The 20,337-nt window shown below is 38.3% G+C and overlaps 1 protein-coding gene across 8 annotated transcripts in view; it reads right to left on the bottom strand.

Annotated features, from left to right (window-relative positions):
* Window positions 1-20,337, bottom strand: part of ttn.2 (titin, tandem duplicate 2) — a 163,009-nt gene that overhangs the window by 43,922 nt on the left and 98,750 nt on the right. For all 8 annotated transcript variants that reach the window (XM_056265681.1, XM_056265682.1, XM_056265684.1 and 5 more), the window contains 35 exons: window positions 20,016-20,333; window positions 19,628-19,924; window positions 19,228-19,527; window positions 18,369-18,683; window positions 18,110-18,258; window positions 17,856-18,006; window positions 17,475-17,756; window positions 17,089-17,391; window positions 16,658-16,963; window positions 16,284-16,565; window positions 15,867-16,166; window positions 15,451-15,753; window positions 15,031-15,339; window positions 14,632-14,913; window positions 13,778-14,077; window positions 13,348-13,641; window positions 10,297-13,251; window positions 9,846-10,181; window positions 9,479-9,763; window positions 9,075-9,374; window positions 8,671-8,973; window positions 8,281-8,556; window positions 6,589-6,885; window positions 6,200-6,502; window positions 5,811-6,110; window positions 5,433-5,720; window positions 5,022-5,324; window positions 4,063-4,365; window positions 3,648-3,953; window positions 3,270-3,557; window positions 2,896-3,186; window positions 2,514-2,801; window positions 602-1,189; window positions 394-498; window positions 99-296 (listed from right to left, as the gene is read on the bottom strand). In XM_056265681.1, the coding sequence (XP_056121656.1) occupies window positions 99-296; window positions 394-498; window positions 602-1,189; window positions 2,514-2,801; window positions 2,896-3,186; window positions 3,270-3,557; window positions 3,648-3,953; window positions 4,063-4,365; window positions 5,022-5,324; window positions 5,433-5,720; window positions 5,811-6,110; window positions 6,200-6,502; window positions 6,589-6,885; window positions 8,281-8,556; window positions 8,671-8,973; window positions 9,075-9,374; window positions 9,479-9,763; window positions 9,846-10,181; window positions 10,297-13,251; window positions 13,348-13,641; window positions 13,778-14,077; window positions 14,632-14,913; window positions 15,031-15,339; window positions 15,451-15,753; window positions 15,867-16,166; window positions 16,284-16,565; window positions 16,658-16,963; window positions 17,089-17,391; window positions 17,475-17,756; window positions 17,856-18,006; window positions 18,110-18,258; window positions 18,369-18,683; window positions 19,228-19,527; window positions 19,628-19,924; window positions 20,016-20,333 (12,804 nt within the window). The remainder of the gene's footprint in view (window positions 1-98; window positions 297-393; window positions 499-601; window positions 1,190-2,513; window positions 2,802-2,895; window positions 3,187-3,269; window positions 3,558-3,647; window positions 3,954-4,062; window positions 4,366-5,021; window positions 5,325-5,432; window positions 5,721-5,810; window positions 6,111-6,199; window positions 6,503-6,588; window positions 6,886-8,280; window positions 8,557-8,670; window positions 8,974-9,074; window positions 9,375-9,478; window positions 9,764-9,845; window positions 10,182-10,296; window positions 13,252-13,347; window positions 13,642-13,777; window positions 14,078-14,631; window positions 14,914-15,030; window positions 15,340-15,450; window positions 15,754-15,866; window positions 16,167-16,283; window positions 16,566-16,657; window positions 16,964-17,088; window positions 17,392-17,474; window positions 17,757-17,855; window positions 18,007-18,109; window positions 18,259-18,368; window positions 18,684-19,227; window positions 19,528-19,627; window positions 19,925-20,015; window positions 20,334-20,337) is intronic.

The raw sequence follows: 20,337 nt of genomic DNA, 5'->3' as shown, positions 1-20,337 counted from the left end.
GAGACAATAATAATAACAAAAATAATTTTGTGCTTTCTTCCTCATAACCAGCACAAATAGAAGTAGGAAAAGTAAAAAAAGAGCACACTGAGACTCACCAATAGGATCAAGTGCAACAAGTGATTCAGTTGTTTTGCTTGGCTTTCCAAGTCCCGCCACATTCATAGCTATTACCCTAAATTCATATTCCAGGCCTTCAATCAAACCGGTCACTCTGCATTCTTTCACTCTCAGAGGTGTCTTGCTGGCTCTCTTCCACATTAAGCTATTTCTATCTTTGAATTCCACATAATATCCTATAAGCAATATTAGAAGTAAAAGTTTTTAGATACGACGAAACTCCTAAATAACTACAATAAATAAATAAATAACTGTAGTTAAGAAATGTTTTACCTGTAATGGGAGAGCCTCCAGTATCTTTTGGATCAGACCATGTTAGAATAGCAGACTCATGACGAATGCTCACAACCTCAGGTGCTGCTGAAGCCCCTGGTGCATCTGGTGTAGGGAAAAGTGTGTATTTGATGTAAACAAATATTTTTAAATATCCAGCACATTTCATTAAATAAAACATATTTGGGCTTTCCTGTTAAATACTTACTGAATGGATGTTTAGCAATCACTGGATCAGATCTGAGGTACTCTCCAACTCCATATTTATTTTCAGCACAAACTTTGAAGATGTATTCTGTTCCGTCATGAAGTCTTGTAACTCTCATAGAGTTCTTCTGAATCGCAGAAGCAACTGTGACCCACTTGTTAGCAGTAGAATGCCTCTTCTCCAAAATATAGTTGCTAACTTCTGATCCACCATCATCTGTGGGTGGGCCCCATTCTACAGTAATCGCCTCTGCTGTGATTTCATCAAATTTGATAGGACCAGTGCAGATTCCAGGCTTTCCAACAACTTTAATGTCAATAGTTGATTCCTCGGTTCCAGCAATGTTTCTCAAAATGATAGTGAATTTGCCAGCATCGACTCTATGGCAATCACGAATCAGCAAGACTGTGTTTGTTGCGGTTGATTCAACTGAGATTCTGCCACTATCTGATAAAGTAACATCACCCTTTTTCCATGTGACTGCTGGAGCAGGTATACCAATAATAGGGATATTAAGGCGAACAGTGCTTCCTTCCTTTGCTACATAGCTAGAGTCTGGCAAGCCTTTAAGGTTGCAGTGTGGAAGGACTGTAAAGAGAAAAGAGAAAAAGGAAAATGTTAAATGGACATAATTGTATACCCACTAAGACACAAATGCAACTATTAGGCACACCAGGGCTTCTCAAAGTCTGGGGAGAGCACTTCAGTAGGGCTGGGTGACAAATATATAATGTGCAACCAGTTTCAAACAACAGAGATTTTGCTATATATTTTATATCATGGTATGTTAATCTATCTGCTGAGTGTAGGGCTGCTTAAAGTTATTAATAGGGCTGGGGCAATAAATCGATGCATCGCAAATCGAGAAATTATTCTGGATCGATTCTGAGATTTTCAGAATGCATTACGATTCTCTCTCGCATGAGCGCTCTTCTTCGTGAGCATTTGAGCGTGCGGTTAAAAACTAAAACTAAGCTCAGAATCATTTCGAGAGAGAATCGCGATGCATTCTGAAAATCTCGAAATCGATCTATGAATTGCGAAGCATCGATTTATTTTCCCAGCCCTAGTAATTAACATGTCAGAGCAATAAAGAAACATGGGTGAAGGAGAAAATAAAGATTGAAACATACCTGAAAGTTATTAAAAGCACAATAAACCATGCAAGAGAACTGAATTCTTCAGATTGGGGGGTTAGGAGAGATTGGAGGTTAGGAGCCTTGCTCAAGGGCACCTCAGTCATTTTCTGCCGGTATTGAGAATCGAAAATGTAACCTTTGAGTTACCAGTCTGACTCTCTAACCATTAGGCCACGACTGCCCCAATTCGGCACCCAAACGCTGACAGGCAACCTTCCATGCACACACAAACGAGGTGCACGCACAGAAAGCAGCATGTCAGTGTGCGTTCAGTTCTCTTGCATGGCCCATTGTACCTGAACGGACAAATACACACTTTGTTAAAATGCCAGACTATTCATGGTCTTAAGTAACCGATATATGTGTATCATTATATTGGATCTGTGCATAAGGTATTAAAGTGACATCCTTGTGAGAGAAAAATGACTCGAATAGCTTTTGTAGCATATTTAATTCATACAATGATGAGTATGCAGTTTTTTTGTTTTGTATTTGATTACTTTTTATAATTTAATTTCTGTAGTATTTTTTACTAGAGAATAAAAACAACCTTAAAGCACTTTCATTTGTGTCTTTATTCTATTCTTTTAGTATTTGTCATATTTATTTTAATTAGCATATTTAATATTTTATTAAATAAATAATTTAGCTTTTTGCTAATTGAAGTTTTTACTTCAGGCTGGGTTTGTTGTGGTATATAAATGGGGGGTTGTTGTGTCAGAAGTCCCATTGTATTTGACTTTGAAAACCCCTGAAATAGATTATATGAATACCTATTTGATCTTTAGGCAAGACAGTAAGCTCAGTTGGTGGTCCTTCAGCTGCTTCATTAATGGCCTTGACTCTGAACAAGTACTCCTTTCCTTCTACAAGATCACTCATTGTGTACTGTGTGAGCTTAGACTTAATTAGAAGCTTCCATTTGTCTTCCCCTTCACTGATCTCTAGAGCATATGCAACAACATGGCTTCCACCATCACTGATTGGCTTCTTCCAGCCAAGAGTGCAAGAATTCTTGGTGATCTCTGAAGGTTTAAAATCTGTAACTGGTCCAGGTTGCTCTGCAATATACATCAATATTAGAATTTAGTATAATTAACAGATTAATATATTTAAAATGTAAACTAACTTGCAACATTATCAAAGAAGTCTCACCTGAGGCTTTGACTGGTCCAGCTGTCTCACAACCCTCACCAATGCCATATATATTTTCAGCTAGGACTCTGAAGCAGTATGATTTTCCTGCTTCGAGATTAGTAATCCTGAAAGACGTCTTGGAACACTCAGGAGCAACACAGGTCCATGCCTTTCTCTCAGCCAGACGTTTTTCAATAACATAGCTCTTAACTGGACTACCACCATCAATTAGCGGAGCATCCCAAGTAATTGATACATGGTCCTTTGAGGTCTCCTTAACAATCAGATTGACTGGGGGTCCAGGTGTGTCTGTGTACATTTACAGACAGTAGTTAGATACAGTAAATAATAAACCTCAAATGGAAACTTGTGAAAAAAAAAAAAAAACTTACCTTGTACTTTGACAACAATGGTATATGACTTGGTACCACTACTGTTTTCTAGAGTTAGGACATATTTGCCGGCATCATATCTGTTGATTTCCTCACAATAAAGGAAAGAATCCCATTCAGTTGTCTTGATCATAAGACCTTGTCTCTCTTTCAAGTTTGCATTGACCTTAGTCCATGTTGCCTTTGGAGCAGGACGCCCTCTCAGAGGTACATAAATTCTCATTGTGACTCCAGCACGCAAAACTAATGCTTTTCTGAGATCTGCATCAAGTTCAGCCTCAGGGGCAACTAAGAGAAAATTTTAATGAAAATGATATCAGAAATGTACAGATTTTGAAATCCCATATATATATATATTCAGTTATGAGATATACTTACTCAGGATATCCTTTGCCATATGTTTTCCAGGAACTTCACTTGGCTCTCCAAATCCAATCTTGTTTACAGCAGTAACACGGAACTGATATTCAGTGCTATCAATAAGACCAGTAACATTAAATTTTGTTGCCTGGAGATTCTTTGGAACATTGCACTTCAGCCAGTCTTCTGCATCTGCTCTCTTGTACTCAACAAGATAACCTAGAATTTCACATCCGCCATCATAGGCTGGCTTGGTCCAGGACAAACTGATTGAACTGTGTGTAGAGTCAACAACCTTTGGAAAAGCAGGTGGTCCAGGAGGATCTATGATAAAACCACAAAAACACAAGGACTTAAATGCATGAACTATAAAAGGTATTTTTTCCCAACTTAATTGTTAATTATCGACCAATGTAGTATTGTTAGTACTTACACACTGGGTCTACTGCAATAACACCAACTGATGGATCACTTGGTTTGCCAAGACCAGCTTTATTGAATGCAATGACTCTGAATTCATACTCGGATCCCTCTGTAAGGCCTCCAGCTTTAATTGTCCTGTCAATAACTGGTTTTCTGTTTACTTTAGCCCAATTGAGGTCTTGAGTTTCACGCCGCTCGACCATGTATCCAAGAATAGTAGCCTTGCCATCATCAGCAGGGGCCTTCCAACTTACAGTCATGTGATCTCTGGTGATATTGGTAATAATTGGAGGTTCACATGGTCCTGGAACATCTTAATTTGAAAAAAAGAAAAAGAAAAAAAGATTTAGGTTGTATTTGTTTAATCACATTATTTTGTTTAAGGAATATACATTTTCAAATTTATATAATATATTTACATTAGTTTTAGAGATCCACCGATAATTGGTTTGACATTTTTGAATGATTTTTAGGTTTTTCTAATGGTGAAAAGCCTTTAAAGAATAACACCCAAAACACCATTACAACTTATTGACCAATAATGTAGTTAACCAATAGTTACCCAATTATTGGTTAACTTATTTAAATACATTGCTCATGTTTATATTACATAATGAACATAACAGCCATTCTATGCAGTCAAGCTTATAAAAACATCCACATATTTACAACCGTGTAGAAAATAATGTAACATGTTTGATTTTAACTAAGACTAGAGTACTAAAATGGAGTACTAGTGGTTTTTCACTTCCCTACAATTTATAATTTTTGCTGTAAACTATTGGGCATCATAAAGCCTTCTAAATAAAGAAAAAAAACAAGAGTACATTCTAAATCATTTTTAATTATATGTAATATTATTTATATTATTAATATAAAAAAGTCAATGCTGTAATGAAAATACTGTAATGGTCACTCATCGGTCTATATCTATAATATAGAAATGCACAAGAAAGAATAAAATGTTACCAAATGGATTCTTGGCGATCACAGAATTAGTCACAATTAGGTCTCCAACCCCATACTTGTTCTCAGCACTGATGCGGAACTCATATTCATGGCCTTCAATGAGTTTCTCCACGGAACAGTCCGTTATCTGACCATTAATGTTAGCAGTAACTTGTGCCCAGTTAGCTCTGCTTGTTTCACGTTTGTCAACAATGTAATTTGTGATTTCAGAACCACCATCAGCAAGAGGTGGCTCCCACCTCAGTTTCACTCGGTCAGCAAAAACATGGCTTATCTTCACTGATGCTGGGGGTCCAGGTTTATCTGCAGAAACACAATTATGCATTTTTCACATAACAAATACACTTTCTTAAATGTTTGAAAGACAATGCACACTCAGTGCTTTTTGGCATATTTTTAATGTTAACTTACCTAGAACCTTCAATTTAATGTTGCCAGACTTTGTGCCACTTGGGTTCTCAGCAGAAATGGTGTACTCGCCAGACTCTTTTCTTGTCACAGAGAACAGTTCCAAGGAGAAGAGATGCACCTTCTGAGTCATTTTCATACCTTCTGCCAATTTGAATGGAACACCATCTTTCTTCCAAGTGACCTTTGGCATTGGTTTACCATAAACTTCAGCCTCCAGGCAGACATTTGCTCCAGCTTTGACAACGATTAATTTCTTCATTTCAAGACTAATCTCAACTCTAGGTGGAACTGAGATAATACAAAGAGAGACATCAAATAAACTATATAAAGTCCTTCATTTAGAAAATTATAACATTATTGGTGGAACGTAAGACTTACCATGCTCTGCAATAACTGGGATAGTATCAGATTCCTCTGAGGGCAGACTGACATTAATTGCTGTCTTTGCAATTATTCTGAACTTGTACTGGGCTCCCTCCTCAAGTCCAGGAACAATGTATTCCTCCTTTGGTACATTTTGACTGCTTGCGTTGACACGCATCCATTTGTCACCTGGAAGCTTCAGAGATTCAACATAATAACCAATGAGTTTGCTTCCACCATCATGTTTTGGACGGTTCCAGATAAGAGAGACAGAATTTCTGGTCACATCAAGAACTTGGGGTTTGCCAGGTGGATCTGAAAAAGAATATACATAAAACTTGTAGTGCTTTAATTTTTAACTTTTATTAAAAGTGACAGCAGCATGTTTTCCCCCCTACACATACCAACTGGAGATCTCGCAGTGATAAAATCTGTCTGTTTGCTTGGTTTGCCTTGTCCTGCTTTGTTAACAGCAGACACTCTGAATGTGTACTCCAGACCATCGATGAGGCCAGTGCATGTATATTCAGTTGAGCGAATAAGGACCTCATTTGCCTTGACCCACAAGAGGCTATTTCTTTCTTTGCGCTCAATGCAATATCCTGTGATGGGACTGCCGCCATCGTTCACTGGTATCTCCCAGGACAACACAACAAAGTCCCTGTTGATTTTGTTGACACAACAGTTCCTTGGCTCACTGGGTGGATCTGAAATCGAAAAATTTGTATTGGTGTAAATAAAGCCTAATCCCTTTGCATGTCTGTGTTCAAATGTGTCAATTTATGAGACTTACCAAATGGATATCTAGCAATGACCTTCTCGGCGTAAATTGGTTCTGAAATTCCAAAGCGGTTTTCAGCACGGACACGGAAGCCATACTCTTTGCCACATGTGAGCTTTCCAACTCTGCAACTGGTCTTGGTGCAAGATGCAGCTGTGACCCAGTCACCTCTTGTCACATCACACTTCTCAACAATGTAGTTTGTGATGTTGCTGCCACCATCTTCAGCAGGTGAATCCCATGCTAGTGTGCAGGCATCTACGTCCACCTCAATAATTTGTAGAGGACCCTGTGGAGGACCAGGGATGTCTAAAAAAAGGGAAAAAATTTGACTTTAATAGACTTCAAAATAGACTTCACCTTTTAAGACTATTAAGACAATTTTCTTAATAAAAAATAGACCACACCATGCCTACGGCCGAATCACAGCCGTGCTGATATACATCCATATCGCACTGCTACTCGTATGATATTGCTCATATATATATATGGCTCAACATTAATGCTTGTCCGCTTGTCCAGGACAAGTGGATTTTTTGAAGGGGCAAGTGAAAGATCATTTTACTTGCCCGACTCGACAAGTAGACTAATTAAAACCTCAGTGACAAAAAATAATTAGGGAAGCGTTGAAACGCGAGAATTCAGTGAGAATTAATTACAGTCCGTGTAAACAGCTATTGGCAATGGATAGTATATTTTTGGTGAGAAGGTCGAGCTGTTGAGACTCATGTCTCTTTGTGAGAGACTTTGTGGAGAAATTAAAACAAATGAGCGTAACAGCACACAGAAAGTAACTCACAGAAGAAACTCTAATTCTAAATGTTTCATTTTTTATTTATAATGTTATATAGTTAAGTAACGTAACAAGTCCAAGGGAGCTGTATTGCTGAATATTATCATGATTGCAAATGTTACGTTGATTTTATAGTTCAATAAACAAGTAGTTAATAATAAGTCACAAGATACAATATTGACTGTTTTTGTTTATTTCACCAACGAAAATAGTTCCAAAAAAAGATCACAGCAGAACTATTGTGCCGTCTCAAAGCAACACTCAGCGGTGTTTTGTTACTGAATGATTTAGCATTTTGAACAAATCGGTTTAATGAATGACTCAATGACTCACTCATTAAGTGACTTGCCGCTACATACTGGTGGTTTAGTTTCATGTTTTAAAGTCTTATTGCATTGTTTCCCAACATGTCTTATTTGTTTATTCAAAATCGTATTTAAAACATTAAATCTCATCACAATATTTATTGCAGTTGTAAAATATTTAATTTGATTGGTAACAGCTCTGTCGTGTCTTATTATGATAATTGAATTTATTGAGCAAATGTAAGAATTTGACATTAAAAGATGAGGCATAGATTTAATAAGGTTAAAAAAAATTGCCTTTATAAAGGTAAATAACGCCCTGGGGTAATAATCAAAAATATACAGATTTAAGTATCTAAAAGTCTCTAAATATTGCTTCAGAATAAATTATGTTTACACCACCAAAAATCCAAGTACATGACAAGGCTTGATGTCAAGCCCTGCTATTTAATAAATAAATAAATAAATATATATATATATATATATATATATATATATATATATATATATATAAATATATATATATATATATATATATATATATATATATATATATATATATATATATATATATATATATATATATATATATATGAATAAACTTACCCATAATGATTATTCGGATGATCTGGTTGACCTTAGCAGTGCTGTTTTCAGCAGAAAAACTGTAATAACCACTATCCTTCCTTGTAACTTCTTTGATCAAAAGTGTACTTGTGGTTGATGTTTTTTGTATGAAGAGACGATCAGATGTAACTAAATCATCATTTCCTCTTCTCCATTTAGTGACTGGTGCAGGCTTCCCAGACACAAGAGCCTCAACTATAAGTTTAGTTCCTGCTCTTGCTGTAACCACATCAGAGATGATGATCTTTGGTGCCACTATAAAAAAGGTATTAAGGTATAAAATGTATTCAGAGAGTGATTCATGAAAAACATAGCATGAATAAAAATAAAAATTAATAATGGGAGAGCACAAAATCTTTGTCTACATACTCAGCTGTTCCTTGACCTCAAATATGCCCTCAGCTTCTCTTGCCAAACTGCATCCTATTGCGTTTCTTGCGGCAACCCTGAATCTGTACTTAGTGTTTTCTTTTAGTCCAGCTACAACAATGGTCAAGTCTTTCACAACCGAGTATGATGTCCACTTGTCCTCAGGTTGACCATCCTGCTGGTATTCAACAACGTATCCATTAATCTTAGATCCACCATCTCTAAGTGGTTTCAGCCACCCAAGAGTTGCACTGTTTTTAGAAATTTCTAATACATCCATCTTCTTTGGAGGATCAGGCTCACCTTTACAAAGTAAAAATATACACATTATTTTTAAAATGCATTATATTATATAATACAATATAACATAATATAATAAATTATACTGTGCAATGTGGACTTACTTTTGGAATCTGTAGCTAGGTAGGACTTTGGAGAGTCTTGAGGCAAACCGATGCCATACTTGTTAACTGCCATCACCCGGAAGTAGTATTCTGTTCCTGGTGTCAGATTTGTGATTTTGAAGCTTGTCTTCTTTAAGTCATTTGTGCAATTTGACCATGTTTTCCTGTCAACCTCACGCTTTTCAACAACATAGTTAAGGATTGGACTACCACCATCATTTTCTGGAGGCAACCATGCAAGCTGGCAGGTTGTCTTTGTGATATCAGTTCCCTCCAGTCCACCAACAGGACCAGGAGTATCTGTTGATAAATTTCAGGAACAGTTTTACCGACAGTACTTGGTATTGGGTATATGTAAAGCTTATCTTAATTTTAAAATTCATTTTATGCAAATGTAAGTTTACCTAAGACTTTTACACGAACAAATACAGCCTTTTCTCCAGAGGCATTTGAAAGAGTCAAACAATATCTGCCCGAGTCTTCACGTGAACACTCAGGAATCACAAGAAAGGTCATTGTATCAATCTGATCCACATGACCCCTTCTAATGACATTGTCAATACCCATGCGCTTCCAAGTCACTTTAGGTGCTGGTCTTCCTCTAATTGTTGCAAAAAGTCTGATAGGACATCCAGCTCTAACGCTAAGGCCTTTTCTTAGACTGGCATCAAGATCAATCTCTGGAGGTTCTGTTGTGAAGAAAAAAGACTGAATAAGTATACTGAATTTCAAGGGGAATCATATAAGCGACACTTTAAAACAAACACTTACCATTGACCTCCTTTGGTGATACAGCATCCTTGAGGTTAGCAGGACAGCCCATGCCAACTTGGTTTTGAGCAGACACTCGGAATTCATATTCCTGTCTCTCATCCAAGTTAATAATTGTAAATTCAGTTAGGACAAGTTGTCCAGAAGTATTACATTTCTTCCAGCCTTCCTCAGGATCTCTCACTAGTTCACCTTCCATTTGCACCTTATTCCTCATTTCAACCAGATATCCAATAATTGGAGCACCACCATCATACACAGGCTTTGTCCAGCTAAGTGTAATCGATGTCTTTGTGCTATCAACTACTTTAAGGCTGCCAGGAGGACCAGGGGGCTCTAAATATTACAAAAAAATGTCAGCTTTGTTTAAGATACAATTAAATACATCCTTATGGGGAAAAAAAACATTATACAATCTCTGATGAATAGATGTAATACAGACTATACATACCAATTGGATCTTTTGCAGTGACGGGCCTGGATGCTTTGCTTGGTTCTCCCAATCCTACTTCATTTTCAGCTTTGACACGGAATTGATAATCGTGGTTAGGGATCAGATTGGTGACCTTCATGCGTCTCTCAGAGATAGGGCTCTTTGTGACAGGAACCCATCGAACAGCCCGCTTTTCTTTTCTCTCCAGAATGTAACCAGTGATAGACTTTCCACCATCATTCTCAGGAGGAGCCCATACCACAGTCATCTCATCTTTACCAATTTTGGTTACCTCAGGTGTATCAGGTGGACCAGGCCTGTTGTATTGTGTCTTTGCAATAATAGGCCTACTCTCCATTGGTGGTCCAGTCCCCATTTTATTTTCTGCTCTGACCCTGAATATGTACTCATTTCCCTCAACAAGGCGTATTACATTACAGTAGTTGGTGACAACAGAGGCAGAGTAAGTGGACCAAACCATTCTTCTCGTCTCACATTTTTCTAGAATATAGCTGTCCACCTCACAACCACCATCATCCTCTGGAGGATCCCATACAACTCTGCACTTGTCTGTGGAGATGCCAGAAATCTTCATATCTCTGACAGGTCCTGGTATATCCAAAACTGTAACATTGGCATATGCTGTGAATGATCCTGCTGAGTTTGTAGCAGTGACCACATATTTTCCAGTATCACTACGTTTGGTTTTAGTAAGGAGGAATTTTGAGTAATCGTATCCAGTGTCAATACTGATCCTTGGGTTATCGCCTGTAGCCTTGTCCTTCACCCATGTAACCTCAGGCTGTGGTTTTCCTCTAAGTCCAGCCTCAAGTCTTACTGATTCACCCGCTTTGACCACAATGGTACCAACTAATTTCAGGTCAATAACTGGTTTCTGAACTTCTTCTTTGACAAGAATATCAGATGTCTTAACCCAGGCGCTTTCACCTCCATCATTTGTTGACTGGACTCTAAACTGATAGGTGTGGTTCTCAACACATTTGTCTACCATGAAGAATGTCTCTTTCAGGACTCCCTCATGTACCTTTTCCCACTCTTCAGCATCCTTTGCTTTTCTCTCCAAATGGTAGCCCAGGTTAGGACTGCCACCGTCATAATCTGGTTTTCTCCATTTAAGGAAAACAAAGTTCTTACCGATATCACTGACGTGGAAGTTCTCTGGCTCACTTGGCTTCTGAAGTGGGTCGATTGCAAGGATAGGAGTTTTGGTTTCTGTTGCTGGTCCAGGACCACACTTGTTCTCAGCAGACACACGGAATAAATATTCATGATTTTCCATGAGCTTTGCCTTTACCATACGATTTGTGCAGTCAGATGATATCATTGACCAGGCTCGTATACTTGGCTCCCGACATTCCACAATGTAATTTGTTATCTCAGTGCCTCCATTATCCTCAGGAGCATCCCAGGACACCATGCAAGAGTTTTTAGTTACATACGTCAACTTAAGATTCTGGCAGTGCCCAGGTCTATCCAGAACATTTACACTAATAGTAGCTGAGGCCTCTCCAGCTTCATTAGCAGCCTTAAGTATATACTTTCCATGATCTGCTCTGGTTGCTTCCTTGATACGCATTTGCACTACTGGGAAGTTGTTTATCAGAGTGGTACGCTTGCCCCTTTCCAAAATGCTTTCACCTTTGCACCAAGTAATTTCTGGATCAGGTCTTGCTTTCACATATGCTACAACATTAATGTTATGTCCAACACGGACAGTCATACGGTCACGGCATGTGGCATCCATCTCAATTTCGGGAGGAATAACAATATCCTTAGCAATAACTGACTCTGGGATTTCCCTAGTCTCTCCTTCTCCAATCATGTTAACAGCTTTAACACGGAACCTGTATTCTGTGTCCTCTGTCAGTCCCTTTACTCTATAAGCACACTGCTTAATCAGATCATCCTTATTGACTTTCTCCCACTCAGCACCTTCTTTATGGCATTCAACAATATATCCTAAGACTGGACTGCCTCCATCTTTTGTGGGTCTGATCCAGACTAAGTCAGCATGTATACAACTGTAGTCCTTTATCTTAGGGTTAATTGGAGGTCCTGGAACAGTAATTGGTCTGCAAGGTCTGGCAGGATCTGAGATAGGTGAAGGTCCACTAAAGCCAGCAATATTTTCAGCAAATACTCTGAACTCATATTCGATACTTTCAAAAAGCCCAAGCACTCTATATCTAAGGTCCTTGCAGGGTGTTTTATTCACTCTAATCCATTTGCCTCCTTTATGTCTTCGCTCAATAATGTAACCACTGATTGGACTACCACCATCAAACAGTGGCATTGTCCATCCAAGTGTGAGAGCATCTTCAGATATATCAGATGCAACTGGTTTTCCAGGATGGCCAGGGGACTCAAACTGGTGCCGGGCAACAGTTGGTGCACTTTCAAGAGCTGCGCCAATTCCCATTTTATTTTCAGCGCGAATTCTCACAACATACTCAACTCCTTGCTGCAGACGAGAAATCTTGAGCCTTGTGGAAGTGCTGCCAGAGCTTACTCCTCCCCAAGTTTCCTTATTTGATTCCCTCTTCTCAACAATATAGTTCATGACAGGGCTTCCACCATCCTCTTTGGGAGGACGCCAGTCAATGACCATGGATTCAGGAGTCACTTCAAGGATATTAACAGGACCTATCGGGGCAGATGGCACATCAAGAACTGTGACATTCAGAGAAACAGTCTTACTTCCTGCTGAGTTAGACACTGTGAGAATATAGATTCCGGTGTGATTTCTTGTGCAATCGGCAATGGTCAGAACAGTGGAGAAGTTGTCTGTGTCGATTTTGATATTGCCTTCACTCTTGATTTCCTCTCCATCAATGACCCATTTGGCAACGGGAACCGGAAGGCCTCTCATAATGGCAGGCATCCTAATAGTGCTTCCAGCTTTCACAATGATTCCCTCAATCAATTTCACATCAACCTCAACAATGGGTGGTACTACAAAGACAGTAGAAGAATACAAATTTTAATAATACATATTGAAAACAAAAATTCTTTAAATAATCATACGGGACATTCAAATTAGAGTCTAACCTAGTTTTTCCTGGCAAAGTACTGGCACAGTGGTATCTGGTCTACTTAGACCAATTGCATTCTCTGTCTTAACACGGAACCTGTAGGTCTTTCCTTCTTCCAGTCCAGTCACATGGCACTCGGGAATGCTGACAGTCTTAAAAATTATCCAATCCCTTTCACCTTCTTCTTGATACTCAACCAAGAAACCTGTGATGTCACTTCCTCCCGTGCGATCGGGCCAATTCCACTGGAGCCACACCTCGGTTTTATCAGCATCTACATGATGCAGGTCTTTTGGTGGACCAGGTGGAACTGAAATATGAAATATGAAAACAAATGTTAGTTTATTATATAAATATATATTTTTATGTTATACATTATATATATTGTTTTGAAAATTAACATTAAATAAGCATCGAAGTGGAGACATTTCTCAGGCCATACTTACACAGGGGATTCATTGCTTTGATAGCTTTTGTTGTTTCAACATATTCACTTCTTCCAAACTGATTTTCAGCTGCCACACGGAACATGTATGCTGTTCCCTCAATCAAATGCTTAGCCATCATGCTACGTTTTTTGGATGATGAACAGACTGGCACCCATTGTGCAGATGCTGCATCCTTTTTCTCAACAACAAAGTTAGTGATGCGTGCACCACCATTATCTTCTGGGTCTTTCCAAGACAGCTGGGCAGAATCACATCTGACATCAGATACCCTGAGATTCTGAACTGCTCCAGGCTTGTCTACAAAAACAAACAAATAAAACAACAACTTAACTCTTTGCCTGAAAAGAATGGTATTTTCTAGGGGTTTGACGAGTCACAAGATCTTGCTATATAAAAAAGTGACGATATTTCTCGTTGAGGTGAAAAGCTGTCTCACGATATCAGCATGATGCAGTTGAGCTTGTGGCAAAACCTTTTACAGTGCTTATATTGTTCTGTCTTTTATTGCATAGGATAATTCATACTCAGAAATTAGAAATAAAGTGACATGTATTACGATGATTAAGATGATTAATAGTCAAAAGTCTTAAAAATTGTTTTGCGACTCAGTCGAATAATAGTCTATTTCTCCAGTCATATATTTCGCCTTTGAAGATTTCTTAAAAATAGTGTTAAAATATAATCTTGAATCGCTCTTGTGAGCCCAATATCATGTAGTCTTGTCTCATGAGCTAGGTTTATTGTCACACCCCTAGTATTTTCATTTATTTTTATGTTCTATTTGTTATAAATTATTTAAAATTGTACAATTTCTGATTTTACATAGTCTTTGTAATATAAAAAAAAATTACCAAGAACAAGCACGGTGCATGTGGCTGCCTTTGATCCAGCTGGATTTTCAACAGTAAGTGTGTAATCGCCACAGTCTGCACGGGTGCAATAACGCATCTCCAGTTTGGTTGCTGTTCCAGATGTTTCAATCTCTGATCTTGTAGGAACATCTAATTCATTTTTCTTCCATGTGACTTTGGGGAAAGGCATTCCTTTGATTCCAGCAATAATATTAATATGGGTTCCGGCCATTGCTTTGAGTTCACGAGGCATGCCCAAATCCAGTTGAAGTTCTGGGGACTCTATAGATAAAAACAAAACAAAAATAGCATTTAATATTGTTACACACATTTTCTTAAATGCAATAACATGCATAATTAATAACTAATATCATACATATCCGAATACGCATAAATTACCAAATCTGTCTTGTGCTCGAACAGGCTCTGGGACATATGCAGGCTCTGATTCGCCAGCAGCATTCACTGCCTTTACTCTAAATCTGTACAGTGCACCATCCTCAAGGTTGATAACCTTGAATACAGTGCCCTGGCAGGAGTCAGGTGTCTGATTAACTTGAAGCCATTCCTCATCACCAGCTTTCTGATATTCAAGGAGATAGCCAAAGATTTTGCCTCTGCCACAGTCTTTTGGTGGCTGCCAAGAAAGAGTGACAGACTCTTTTGTCTTGTCAATTGCTACTGGAAGTACAGGTGGGCTTGGAATCACTGTGACAAGAAAATCATGAAAAAAGTGGAGGGTGGGTGTTATTATTTTAACTTTTTTTTTTTAAATAGTTAATTGATTTTTTTTAATTTAAAATATCCTTGGATACATACCAATAGGATCTTTGGCATAGATGGGCTTTGAAGGTGGACTGGGGTCACCAACACCAATCACATTCTCTGCTGTGACACGGAATTCATATTCACATCCCTTGAGAAGATCAGGAACCCAATATTCTGTGTTGGGGTAAATGCGGTCTTTTCCAGCTTTAGTCCACATATTGGCCTTGGTCTCCTTTCTTTCAACAATGTAGTTTGTGATTGGTTTGCCACCATCAGCTGGCTGGAGCCATGAAATCAGAGCTGTATCTTTATAGATTTCTTTTATCACAGGTGCCTGTGGTGCGTCTGGAACCTCTGCAGGTGTAAGAAATTTGAGAACATGAGTAAAAGTCTAGACCATTCATTAAAAGATTCTTGTTAAAATAATTTATTGACTATTATATTATACTGCAGAATATGTTACTTACTGAAAATATCCTTTGCTTTTGTTTCAGCAGATAGCAATGGATCACTAATACCATGAATATTTTGAGCACAAATTCTAATGATGTACTCTCTTCCCTCAATTAGTTTTGGAACTCTGCATGATGTCCTTGTGCAAGAGTCTGTAACAGGCATCCATAAATCCCTGTTGGTGTCTCTCTTTTCAACAGTGTAGTTAGAAATAGCAGCTCCACCATCATCCAATGGGGGCTTCCAAGAAATGACCATATAATTCCTGTAAATCTCATCAAAGACAACAGGACCCTCTGGAGGTTGTGGACGGTCTGAAAAATTCATAAAACAAGATTCATCATTAAGTTTGCAAAGAAATAATTGTAAGATCAAAAATAATATTATAAAAAATATAATATCTACTTGACAAAAAGTTGACATTAGCTTACCAACAACAGTAACAGTACATATGCCCTTGCGTGAGCCAATGGAGTTCTCCAGAACCACAGTGTATTTTCCACTGTGATCACGTTTTGCTTTTGCAATAGTCAAGCATAATTTATTCATTGTGCTGGTAAGAACGATTTCTTCATTTGCCTGAAGCTCCTCATCATTTTTGAACCATTTAATTGTTGGTGCTGGTTTGCCTGTGTATTTGCTTTGAAGAGTGCAAGTTTCCCCAACGCGAACAACAAGCTTGTCACGGAACTCGAGATCAAGGTTTGGTGGTTCTAGTAAAGAGTATAGTATACAATAAATCAAACAGTCAATAAAAAAAAAGAAAAAAAAGATATCAATTTAGTGCAACACTTCAATTACTTACCAAACTCTTTTTTGCATGTAACTGGTTTGGTGCTGAATGATGGTTTGCCTTGACCGATTTGATTGACAGCACTAACTCGGAATTCATAAGAATAACCTTCTTTAAGACCCACATGTGTGAATTTACGATCCAAAAGTTTATCCTCTGCGGCAATAATCCTGAAATTGTCCTGTCCGATAAGACGAACTTCAAGAACATAGCTTGTAATGTCTGAACCTCCATCATACTTTGGAGGCCTCCATGCGATGCTGATTGAATCATTTGTGATGGCTGTAACCTCAAGATCCTCTGGACGCTCAGGTACAGCTGAAGAAGTTGTGTGAGAAATGTGTGAGACATCATACGAGTAATTAAAAGTAATGACATGTAAAAAAAATGAATAATGTAAAAAATACAAAATACTGATACAAATTAACAAAAACAAGGCTTACAGAGTGGATCCTTGATGACGACTGGAGCTGAAGTCTCCGTGAAGGGACCCATTCCAATAATATTTTCAGCTGCAATTCTGAAGAAGTAACCCTTGCCATCAATAAGACCCTGGACAACAGCATTATGTCTTGTGACAGTATATGTCACTGAAGTCCAGCCTCTGCGGTCAGCTTCTCTCTTCTCAATTATATAGTTGGTGATAGCTGAGCCACCATCATCTTCAGGAGAGTACCATGTCAACTTACAAGAGTCATTGGTGAGATTCTCACCAGAGAAAGGCTGACCCACTGGGCCAGGGACATCTGTGAAGAGAAAAAACAAGCAGTGTTCATTAGTTTATTGAAATCATTTCAGAATTAAGATATATATATAAAAAAACACTCACCCAATACTTCAACAATAACTGCTTTCTTCCTCTCTCCACCTGCATTCTTAGCAGTCAGTGTATAAATGCCTTGGTGTTGTCTCCTGCAACTTTTGATAACCAAAGCTGAACTTATAGAGGTGGTCTCAACAGCAGCCTCCTTTGGTAAATCACCATCGTCTCTATTCCAAATAATCTCTGGAGCAGGCTTTCCTGACACATAGGCCAGGATGCGGATAACCCCACCAGCATGAACAACAATCTTTTCCTTGACAGTTGCATCCAGGTCTACTTCAGGGGGAACTAAAATATATGGTAAATTAAATATAAAATAAATAAATACAGAAAACAGAAGACAGAAAAAAGACAGGAGAGAAATCTAAAATCTGAACTAATGCTTACTTGTCCTGTCCTTGACTTCAATCACATCAGAAACCTCACCAGGTTCTCCCACACCTGCAGAATTTACAGCTCTCACTCTAAATCTGTAGAATCCAAGCTCTTTAAGTCCAGGAACAACAAACCTGGTGCCTCTGATTTCCTTGTCTTTAACCTAAGACAAAAAAAAAGTAAATTATATATATATGTGTGTGTGTGTGTGTGTGTGTGTGTGTGTGTGTGTGTGTGTGTGTGTGTGTGTGTGTGCGCGCACATACCTTCTCCCATTCCTCTTGCCCTTCTTCTTTGTACTCTACAAAATAGCCTGTGATCTTAGATCCACCATCAATAAGTGGAGGAATCCATTCAAGATCAACAGTTGACTTGGTACAGTCTGTTACTTTTGGTGTTGGAGGTCCTGGAGGTGCTGTTAAGAAAAAATACAAATGTATAATAGACGCATGAATAAGACGCACCAAAATACAAAAGTACACAAGTGAAAAATAAAATTAAGAAAACAAGAAAATTCTTACATACCTATGGGGTCTCTACATGGAACAGGATCAGAAGGAACACTAGGAGGGCCGCATCCAGCTGCATTAATTGCAATAACACGGAACTGATAGATAGCACCCTCCATAAGGCCTGTTACAATATGGGAAACTCCTAGAGTCCTGATTCTGATAGGTTCGCGATTTACTCTTGTCCAACGCTTGCCTGTAGTTTCCTTACGCTCTAACCAATAGCCAGTTACTGGAGAGCCACCATCATATTCTGGCTCATCCCAGTTGACGGTCATAGATTCAACTGAAACATCTGTAACAGTTGGCTTCTCACATTGGCCAGGCACAGCTATTGAGGGAAGAATGGAGTAAAATAAGTATTAAATTGAATTTAAACAATACATTTATTTTTGCAAGGATCCGAGTTTGAATAGTATATTTAATACATTTAAAACCATTTTAGCTTTTACTGAATTTTACATTGTCATTGTTTCATTCTGTTTTCAAAAGACTGGAAATCAGAAACCAAAAATCATGAGATCATTCATCTTACTTGTACTTTTTTAAGTTATGCAAAAAAAAAAACATATAATATTACTCTAATTATGGGTAGACTGTCACTAGATATCAACATACACTGACAAATTAATACATAGTAAATATGTTCCAGATAATATTTGAATATTCTCCTATAATGCCAATATAAAAGCCAATTGTTTAATTTGAATTATGTCAAGCTTAACATTTTTCTCACAGAGTATAAATGGGTCCTTATATATGTACATATTTCAGTAAGGTGGTCCCTCGCAAAGAGATCATCATATTTGGAGGTCATGGGAATCAAAAAGTTTGAAAACCGCTGGACTTCGAGATTCCAATTATATGAAACTTACTGAAGAGGTTTCGTGCTTTCTCAGGTTCACTGTACAAGGGTGGTCCAATTCCATATTTATTCTGAGCCATAACACGGAACTCATACTCATGGCCCTCTGTTAGCCTTTGTACTGTGTATTGGCATTCCTTTGGATCACTAGAGACATGGACCCATGTTTTTCTGTTTTCCTCACGCTTTTCAACGACATAGTTTGTAATCTTGGAACCGCCATCATCTGTGGGTACATTCCAGGAGAGACCAATCCTTTCAGCGAAAATCTCCCCAATCTTAATTGGTCCTACAGGTACACCAGGACGTCCTAAGGACACAAGAATAGCATATTATTAATTTTTTATCTTTCAAATGGATGAATCATTCCAAATTAGGAGAAAATTAAATCCTGGAATTCAAGGACTTACCCAAAATGCTAAGCTTGATGCTCTTGGTGGCTGTGCCCAAACTGTTGGTGGCTGTCAGAGTGTATACTGCGCTGTCACCTCTCTTTGACTGCTGAATTAACAGGGTGCATTTCTCATCAGAAACAAGTTTATTGACATGTTTGTCATACTGTACAGCAGCTTTGTCATCAGGCTTATCCTGGGGAGCCTTGTGCCAGACAAGAGATGGGAATGGACAGCCTTGTATCCTGGCAACAATGTTGACATCATATCCTTCTGCACCTTCTAAAGCCTCTCTGAGATCAATACTTGGAGCACCTACATTTTTTTTTTAAAGAAATGTTAGCAAATAACTAAGTGTCATATTTCAAGAAACTTTATAAAAAAAATGACATGATCTTCAACTCACATGTCTGGTCCTTAATGACAATTGGTCCGGCAGTAACAGAGGGTCTGCTTGCACCAGCTTCATTTACAGCTTTAACACGGAACTCATATTCGCCACCTTCTTTAAGCTCTTCAATGATGAAGGTAGTCTCTTCAACATCTCTCTTGTTGCATTGTTTCCAAGTCTCTTTCTGTGGACCACTGGTATCCCAGCTCAACCTCTCAATGATGTAATGCTTTACTGGTGCTCCACCATCATTCTTAGGAGGAACCCATGTCAGGGTTACGGCGTTCTTTGTAACAAGGTTAATTTTCACCTTGGTTGGAGGGTCAGGAGGATCTTG

Source organism: Rhinichthys klamathensis, unplaced genomic scaffold, assembly GCF_029890125.1.
Source record: "Rhinichthys klamathensis goyatoka isolate OS25496 unplaced genomic scaffold, OSU_Roscu_1.1 h1tg000237l_1, whole genome shotgun sequence".
NCBI lineage: Eukaryota > Metazoa > Chordata > Actinopteri > Cypriniformes > Leuciscidae > Rhinichthys > Rhinichthys klamathensis.
The sequence above is the reverse complement of the archived record's forward strand: the minus strand, read 5'-3'. Positions and strand labels throughout refer to the sequence as shown.